Source organism: Propithecus coquereli, unplaced genomic scaffold (assembly GCF_000956105.1).
Source record: "Propithecus coquereli isolate 6110/MARCELLA unplaced genomic scaffold, Pcoq_1.0 Scaffold23, whole genome shotgun sequence".
NCBI lineage: Eukaryota > Metazoa > Chordata > Mammalia > Primates > Indriidae > Propithecus > Propithecus coquereli.
The window spans coordinates 4787795-4797279 of NW_012147841.1; the positions used below are offsets into that span (position 1 = coordinate 4787795).

Genomic DNA, 9485 nt, shown 5'->3' on the forward strand with positions numbered 1-9485 from the left:
AACTAAAAGGTGGCAGAGGTGTGGCATATTGCTCACGTTTAAACTCTGCTTGTCAGAAACAGCAGTCTCAGCTGGGAAAGAAGGTTTAGGAAAAGGCATCCGTCCTTCAGTCAGATCCCCCTGCAGGAAGGGTGGCGACAAGGTTGGAACAGACCCCTGAGCGCGAGAGAGGACGCCTTCGGGGTGAACAGCGGGGTTCCGGGGGCCCAGCAAGGTCAGGGGGCGCCCCTGACCCCAGCTGCTCTTCGGTTTAGCCACCCTCTCTTAGAAAGCCCGGAGGGGATTTGTCTGGAGTTAGGCTCGCTGTAGGCTGTCAACGTTCTTTAGGACCTCAGGGAAACCCAGGCGTTTCTGGCTTTAGGACCCAGGAACTCCCAGGCAGCCTAGACTTAGATGCCTTGGACCACAGCACCACCTACTTATAGAAGCATCCCGAGCCTCTGGCGGTCTGCATCTCCATCGGAAAGTGTGCTCGCCACATCCCTGCGAATCACTTCGGCCTCACAGTAGGGTTCCGTCTCCTACAGTTTGGAAAGGGAGAACCCTTAGCTGTGAAGGGAACGTGTAGAGAGCTCGAGAAGCGGCACAATTGCACAGGGCGCGGAGAGTGAGAGCCGGCGTACCCCTCGCCCGGGATCGCACTCGCTGGCGGGGACGGAGCATCCCAGTGGCTGCAGACGCGCTCGCTCCTCGGCGCTCCTGCCTGGCGCCGCCGGTCCGAACGATCCTCAGCGCACGCCGACTCCTCGGCGGCCACCGGAATCCCAGAGCTGCCGGGGGCTCCCGGCGGGTCTCGACAAACTTTTCCCCAGCCCACGTGCTAACGAAGCGGCTCGCTTCCCGAGCCCGGGATGGAGCGCAGCGCCTAGGCACGCCGCGCCGCCCGAGAGCTACGTGCGCACGGTAGGCGACCCACACCACGACAGCCGCGGCGCTTGGGCACCCCATCGTGGGGACCCAGGGGCCAAGAGCGCTCTTTTAACCTCGCGCTCTCAGTGCCTTTGGAACTCTTTCCCTTCCCCGAGCGCCCACATAACCTCCTTCCCCCCGGCTGGGAGCCCATAGCTCGGCAGCGGTTGCTCATTCACTGATTGTAATCACCTTCCTCTCCAAGTCGTCCGCAGCTGCGCGCTCTGGATTAAGCTGTTCCGCGGCTCGTGCCGGGCGGGAGGCTCGCTTCCCCCTTCCCTCCCCTCTTTAAATCGGGACGCGCGAAGGAGCAGCTGCCTCTGCCGGGCTCTCTCCATCCCCCACCCGTCCTGTTTCTCTCTCCTCATCTCTCAGGTTCTCGGCGGAGAGATGCCGACCGTGCGGAACTGACCGGTGCGGCCCGGGGCTAGTGGCGACTCTCCCTCGGAGTCCTCCCCAGCAGCGCGGCCCGCGCCGGCTCCTTGGATGAGCCCTCCAGTTCCCCGACTTTGAGAGGCGCCTGTCTCCCGCCCGACCGTCCAGATGCAGTTTCGCCTTTTCTCCTTTGCCCTCATCATTCTGAACTGTATGGATTACAGCCACTGCCAAGGCAACCGATGGAGACGCAGTAAGCGAGGTGGGTCACTCTCTGCCGAAGGTGCGTGGGGTCCGGGGGTGGGTGGGCGGTCGCGGCGCTCACTGGCGCCCTGGCTCTGGGTGCTCAGGTGGGCAGGACATGCTCTCCACGCCAGCTCTTGAGGGCCACCACTGCTTACTTTTAGGGCCCGGAGCTATGCAGAATGCTCAGTCTTTCCTGTTCGTTGTAGGCGCGGGGAGCGGGAGCGAGACGCGCTGGGAGCCCCGTGAGTCGGCGTCTAGCTGGCGCTCCGGGCTCAGTCGTGCGGTCCGCGCCCGCGTTCGCCTCCCGGCCGCCTCTCGTCAACGCTTCCCTTTTCGGCCGCATTTCTTATCTGGCATTCATTTTTCTTGTCTTTTTGTCCTCTTGACCATCTTCCCTATAGGTGATCTGTCTTTGCCTTTCCCACCCACGTGCGCCCCAAATCCCGGCCTAGTATCGTGTGTGTCTATATGTGTGTGTGTGTGTGTGTGTGTGTGTGTGAGAGAGAGAGAGCGAGCGAGCTGCGAAGATGTATTAAGTCGAGGGGGAGGACCTACCCGTCTAGGAAAAAGAGCAACATTGATCTCTTTTTCTGGAACCTGAGAGGAGACGGGAACTTTCTGAATTGAGTGGCAACTCATGCACAGGTTTTCTGGGGAGTGCTCGTCTGCAGAGTGATGTTTTTAAAACGGGCCCCGCTTTGCTTCCTCCATTTGCTTCCCTCAAAAGCAGCTATTTTGGAGAAAGATTTCTGTTCTCAATGAAATTCACTTGCGGCTTTTTGACCGCTCCCTCCCTCTCCATCACTTTGTGCGCAGCAGCGAAGGCGAGTGGAAGCCTCCAGAAAGGTTGCAGGGGACTGGTTTCCCACAGATTTAGTGTGTGCATTTCTGCCTCTGAGTCCTGCTGAGGCTGCAGCTAATCCAACTGCATTTTAGGGGAAGGGCTGCTGGGCACAGTTACGTCTTCTGGGGGATTTAAACATAAAAAACGCGCACACTGAATTACCTGCGCAGGAAGGTGCGCAGCAGTCCCTTGCAGGTACCTGGTGAGAGCTGTCTTTGTCCAGCAGTTAGAACTTTTGCGCAGTTAGAATTTGTTGCAAGGTTCATACATCTTGATTTCCGCTCCTGCCCCCAATAAACGTCTCGCTGGACCTGTGATGTAATTTGTTTACAATTCATTTTATGTAATCTCTGGTCCTGCATATAGATTTTGGGGAGGGCTTTTCTAGTCTTATTTTTTTGGGACTTTTTAGGACGTCCTTATGCTGTTCTCACCTACAGGTAGAGCTAGAGGTTGGCCCACCCGAGGGCAGAGCTCCAGATAACCGATGGCGTGCGACTTCCGTATTCTCTGCTCTCCAGTGTAGCTGTGTATGCGCGTGCGGTTTGTAAGAAGGATCCCCCCCACCTCTCTCTGCCCCTCTCATTTCTGACATTTGGAAAATGCTTCTTATTTTCAGAACTTATTCTACCAAAAAAAAAAAAAAAAAGGGAGAAATTTCTTCCAGAGAACTTGATATTGATACTTGTCTTGAAAAAGTCTCTTTTCATCTTCTCTTCGCCCCCCCCCCCACCCCAGGTTCCTTTTCCCACCCGATTGTTTTCTTTCGAGGTATTATTCGGGAGAGCCGGCAATTTTTGATTACACTGTGGTCAGAAGTGTTTGGAGAGGCTTTTCCTCTTATAAGAGGAGAGCAGAATTGCTGTCTATTTAGTTGAAAAAACTAAAGTGCTCAAAGTTTGCAAAATATAGAAATATCTAAAACCCTCTGCCAAATTGTTTATTGGATGACTTACTAATTCAGTGATCGCTTTCTGATCCACACTGCCTGTTCCACTGTGGTTGAGTGGAGAAGAATCAAGCGTATTGTTTCAGTGGAACTTAATGCGGAGATGCTGCTTGGAGAATGGCATTACAGCACTCCTGCGGCCAGAAGGGATACTGCACGCGTTTCTCCGCAGTGCCATCCCGTAAGGTTCTGCCTGTGCCTTCGTAGGTATCTGAGGCAGAACCTACTTATTTCAAAGCTTGCTTTTAGCAAAATCTCTTGTAATAATTACCATCCACATCAACAAGCAGCAGTGAAATTTAGAAACTCAACTCTAAACTCCAGAAACTTTTGCCAAACCAACCTTTCGATTTAATAAAATTCAAATGCTTTCAAGTACATGTAAATTGGTAAGAACATTTAAATAATCTATCAAAGTTTTTTTTTCTTCTTCTTTCTCAACAGATGTCCCTTCCCAAATCCCAAGTTTCTGGCTAAAATAACTGTGGTCCTTAAAAGTGACCACACTATCTGTGCTAACAATGGGTGTACTGTGTTTTTAATTAAAAGTGGAACTACTTAAAGGCCTGGCTAGACAGTGTAGGGTGATAGTAGCTTTTCTGCTTTGCAAGGAAGCTTAAGGATCGCATTGTGAGAGTACTGAAATGAATAGAGATCTAACTCAAGTTGTGTGAATTGTCCCTCTTCACAAACTTAAGCTGGTTTTAATTGATCTCATGTTCACTGATTGATCCTGCACCAATTGTTGTGCATACCAAACAATTGGCTTTCCCTGAAAAGATTGATTTAAATTAGTTCCTTGGTGAATGCTTGACTACTAGCCAAATCATGTCGGCAGTGACAGTTGACATGCTGGAGCCTATTGTGGTACCAACATTTTTCCCTTTTCCCCTTTGTTTTGGGTAGTAGCAGTTAAATATTTTCTAGGAAGAAAAGTGATTAGTACTTTTAAAAAAAGGTGTTGTAGCCTAAAAGATTAGTTATTTTCTTGGCTTTGTGCTACGATGTAGGCAGCAGTGGTACCAGGACTGGTTAGGCTTACCCCTGGGACCTGATTCTTTTTTCTTTTTTTTTTTTTCCCCCTTCATATTCCATCTGCAAATAATCAAACCTTCACTGTGGAGCATTTTCAGAACTCCTTTGGCATTATATTTAGTCTGCTCTATGATCTCAGATGCTCCATAATATCATTTTCTTAATGAAATAAAATTCTTGGCAGAGATCAGATAATTTAGTCAGTTAAAATCAATTGCATCCAGTCTGGAATAGAGAGCAAATATATCATTTAACTGTATATTTTATTTTGAAATATAGCCAGAGGATTGAGAAAAGAGAATGTTGACCCTCTCTGCTTTTGGACAAAACTCTTGGTTTGGGGGAGACCATCATAAACAACACTACTAGTCACCTACCACTTTTTCTTCCCCTTTATTTTGAAAACAAAACCATAACATAAAAATGCATTTCATAGTCACTAATGGGGACCGGCTGCAATAGGTTTTTCAATTAGGCACAAAGACAATACAGCCTTGAGAACGAATATCTTTTTAGAGGGCAGACACCTGCCAACATTTTGAAAAGCTGATTGACAACTCATGTTTTGTCTGTATGTAACAGTAATAAGATTTGTTGGCCCCCTCAACCTCCCTTCAGAATATAGTCCTTATTAGCTACTGTTAACCCCTACTGTTATATCTCTCTTGAGATCGCTTGTGATTTATTTATATGGCAAATGAATTGATTACTTTTGTTTTTTGGAATGGTTGTAAGCCCCATTTCAGGCTGAATTACTGAAAAGTGGCTAGACAAATCACAACTTCATTGTGGTCTCCTGGAATTTCTTGAGCTTAGTATGTAATAACTTAATCTTGTATCTCCTTCATTCTGTTGATATGCCTAGTCATATTTTAACAAGGGATTTATAAAAACTACTTGATAAAACTCTTTAAAAGCAGCAAGACTTCCAAACATATAATTGGTGTTTCTGGTGGTAGGGGGCGTGCTGTGACAAGTGTTTCCTGCTATAGCCTTTTCTATACTGAAGCACTGGCTTCTCCTTCCTCCATAATTTCTCATTTTCACAAAATTAGATTTGGCTTCTTCCATGAACATGAAGTGTTGATCACAAGTAGTGTGGTGTGTTTCTGGTAACTGAGGTTGGAAGAAACATAAACATTTTCTCTTAAACCTTATAGAGCTAAATTAGTGTTTGTATTTTTAAAAATTTAATGAAGAGATTTGGAGATATTTGTTTTTTACAAGTACTTTTAAGTAATTTATTTCTTGTGATATTTCAAAATACAAAATGGCACATGGAACATATTAACCTACATTTAAACGTTACAAAATACATTTTGTATGCTTGCTTCCTTTACGTTCCAAAGTATTTCAGAAAAACTGAGGTGATGTTTAACTTTGCAACATAAACATGTTCTTTTTTTTTTCTTTTCTTTCTTTAATTGGCTGCTTTTTTCATAGCATAATTGTACAAATTTTTCTGGCCAAATTTTTCTGGCCAGCGTCTTACCAGTGCAGGGAGGTCAGAAAGTTGCTGTGCCCAAATCAATGTCGTATTTTGCCACTGAAATTTGGAAGTGATTCATAATAGGTGACATTCCCTTAAGTCTCTGGCTTTCTTTATCTGCTTTTAAAATCCAACTTGGACAGAATCCAGTATTTCCAGAAACCACAGGTTGGAAATGACACTTCTAATTCCTTAATGCAAAACCGCTTCTTGATTTGTTTAGAGACTAACAAGCCAGTTCATGGATTATCCAGGATACTTCTGCCTCTTTCCTCCCAACTAACTGCCTTTAAACCATTTTTTTCTTCCCTGGAAAAAAGTACCCTTATCCATCCCAAGTCTAGGAAATAGATGACAGACAGATCTTTTGATATAATGCTTGATAACCACCTTTCTAAAAGGAGGTAGGTGGTAAGCTTTGGGATGATGGTAGTTTTAAATTTTCTGTATTTTTCAAGATGACATGAGGTTTATTATTTTTTTCCTGATTAACTGCAGCAATCCAGAGTTGATCACTAAGTGAAGACAGTGTAGCATGTCTGTATTTATAAATTTCCATATTTTCAGCTGGAATAAATAAGGAAGGTGCTAGCACTAAAGTGCATATATAACGCATATAACTATATAGATAATAGGAGAGATACTCATACACGTGTATGTGTGCGCATGTAGAGAGCGGGAAGAGGACAGTGCGATTATGGAGGATTGGGTATTCAGGACGAAAAATATTTTCACTCATTTTTTCTGGTCTCCCTTCTTTTCATCTTTTCCTTTGGATGAAAAGATGGGGGAGGGGGAAAATAAGAATGAATAAGGATAGCGTGTTTTTACTCTTTCCAAGGCTTCTTCTACATTCTATTTCTTCTAGGACATTTTTCTATCAGCTACCTTCTATTCAAGCATACTGCTGTTCCTCTGATCCTCAAATTCTTAATTTCCTCCCTCCTCACATTGCTTTCTGGTCTCTTGCCCTTTTATTCACTTCTACTTTTCCCTTCTCTTGCTTGAAAATCCTGTGTCATTCACTCGTCAACATGTTACAGTCTGGCTTCTACCTCTACCCTTTTACTAAAAGGATTTCCTTTTTTTTAAGTTTTTCCTTTGTAAATTGGGCTTTATTTTTTAGATTCATGGCAAAAATCGAGCTGAAGGTGCAGAGATTTCTGAAAGGGGTTTCTTAATGGTCATCCGTGTTCCACGCTCGTCTCCATGCCAACTCCGGCATCGTCGCAGTCACCCTACCCGTTCTTCTGCACGTCACCCTGTCCAGAGAAAGTCTCTTCTTTGGCTACTGCACTACACTTGAGTTTTGCCTCCTACTTTCTACGCGTTCTTTTTGATTTTTCTCATTCAGAGTGGGTGTAGACTAGTATTTCTTCACCTTTATTCTTTTCCTTGGGGGATTTTACCCATCCCTGTTTCTTCGATTGTTATTTGCTCATAGAGTCCATCAACTCTAACCTCACCTTTTTTTTTTCTTGAGCTTCAGATCATATTACACTCTGATCTCCCAGCTACTGCTATATGGATAAATATTCCATGTACACTCAACTTGACAATTCATCTTCTATGCCCTCTCCCAAATGCGTTCCTATGGCTTGTGTTCCTTATTTCTATTCAGAGTTTCTATGTGTCGAGGTTCGGAACCTCACTACCTACTCGCTTTGACTTTTCTGTTGCCTCTTTTACCAGGTCTTTATTGCTTAGGCTATACCAGGTTAGGAAGTTTATATCCATCCCATCCTTTCCACTCCCAGAGGTATTTCCTAACTCAGGCCCTCAGGGATGACTCATCCTCCAGCATGTACTTCTTCCTCACTCCATCCTTTACAATGTGTTGCCACATCTAATTTTTCTCCACCACAGATCTGATCATGTTACTTCTCTGCTAACAAACCCCACACCTCCTGGGCTTCCATATGGACTGCAGAATAAATTCCAGCCTCTTTCAGGTGGCAGTCGGAGTCCCCACCATCTGACCGCAGCCTGTTTCCAACCTTCCACCACCCTGAAAGCAGTATATGCTTAAGCTGTCCCAGATTACTTCTTTTCCAGGCCTACCATGGGTTTTCATGCTTTTGTGCTGTTGAGCACGTGGTGGTGCCCAGCTTCTAAAAGGCCACTGCTTCTGTGAAGCCTTCCTGCAATTTTGTGCCTGCCTTTCTCAAGCCCAAAGGCAATTATTCCCTGATATTTTCTAAGCCTTTTGTCCTACTTATATCCCCTTTATTCTGGTTATTTTTTCAGTTGTCTCATCATCATCACCATTCTAAGCTTTCTGTGGGACAGAACTATGACATCTTCGTCTTTGTACTCCTCAAACTGTGCTTCCTCCACAAAGTGTAGTTCAACAAAAAGTCATTGCATATGAGAGTTTGTTGTTTGCTCTTACAATTATTTTGGTGTCTTAATGAGATTTTTTAAAAAAAATTTGAAGTTCTTTGCACCTAGTTGAAGTTTGAATGAATGATTAAATACAAGCATCCCAGCCCAGTACTCATTCTGAAGTTTCTCCTGATAATTTCAGAATTTCACAGAGTGTACTAGTGCCTGTTTGTGTGTATTGATATACTTGTTATTTGAATGATTGAGTATCCCAAGTGGCAGGTGATCTTGGGGTAGGGTGAACCTCAGGGGCCTGAGTTAGGAAATATCTTTAGGTGAATTTGGGGTACAGTAGGGGAGGGGTAACCTATATTTTTAAAAATACTTCTAGAGAAAGGGGAAATAAGGAATTCTCATTCCCAAACACCCATATGAAAAGTTCCCATATGAAAAATTCTAGAGGAAAAGAAAAGGTAGTATTTACTTTCTAAAAATATATTCATATTAACATAGATAAGTTAGTACAAGAAAAAAATCTGAGTTATTCTTATGACTTTTAGTATAATACAGCTCTGTGAACATATCCATGAGAGACTCAAATTTGTGTGTGTGTGTGTGTGTGTGTGTGTGTATTTTAGAACAAGTTCTATAGGTAGGAAGAGACCACATAGTTCTTTCTGCATAGTGTTTTTCAGGAGAACATTGACATTTCACTGCCCTTTGAAGGAGACGGGACCTGCCTGTTTGACTTATAAGGAAGGTGAGCTGCTTACTGATATGATGTGTGGTTTTAAAAACGAACAGTTAAGTGGAAGGGAGCTAGAATCCGACTCTCCTGAATTCACTGGCTTTTCCTGTACACACTAAGTTTTCAACATCAACATTAATCTAAAAAAACAAAAAACAAAAGAAAGCACCTTTGAACCCATTCAAAAGTCTCAGACCAGAGATTTTATTGAGACTTGAAACTCCTACAACTCATAATTATGCTAATAAAGTAACTGATACTAAATAACTGAAGGCTGAGGGGGTATAGTAATTGAGGGGCAGACCATATGTGTGTTTTAGTAAAAATTGACATACTTGCCTTGCTAAATTTTTTTGGTCATTCTTGTATTTGAGTTATAGAAATCTCATTTTTGATACTGCAGGAGCCAGAACAAACGTGACACACTTGTACATGTGTTCATATCTGTCTATGTGTCTGTAGGTATGTCTATATATGCACTTTATGTTTACACATATCTCACAATGTCAGAATAACCAATAAAGGTTAGAGCAAAGCTATTAAATATTTTTACTCTAAGGAGAAA

General features: G+C 44.1%; 1 protein-coding gene across 2 annotated transcripts in view; it reads left to right on the top strand.

Moving 5' to 3' along the window:
• Window positions 1–807: 807 nt before the first annotated feature.
• Window positions 808–9485, top strand: part of RSPO2 (R-spondin 2) — a 172732-nt gene continuing 164054 nt past the window's right edge. The window contains exons 1-2 of one of the 2 annotated variants that reach the window (XM_012645310.1): window positions 808–903; window positions 1285–1546. In XM_012645310.1, the coding sequence (XP_012500764.1) occupies window positions 1453–1546 (94 nt within the window). In that variant the 5' untranslated portion in view covers window positions 808–903; window positions 1285–1452. Of the gene's footprint in view, window positions 904–1284; window positions 1547–9485 lie in introns of those variants that run through there. The other variant, XM_012645311.1, reaches the window with a different exon arrangement.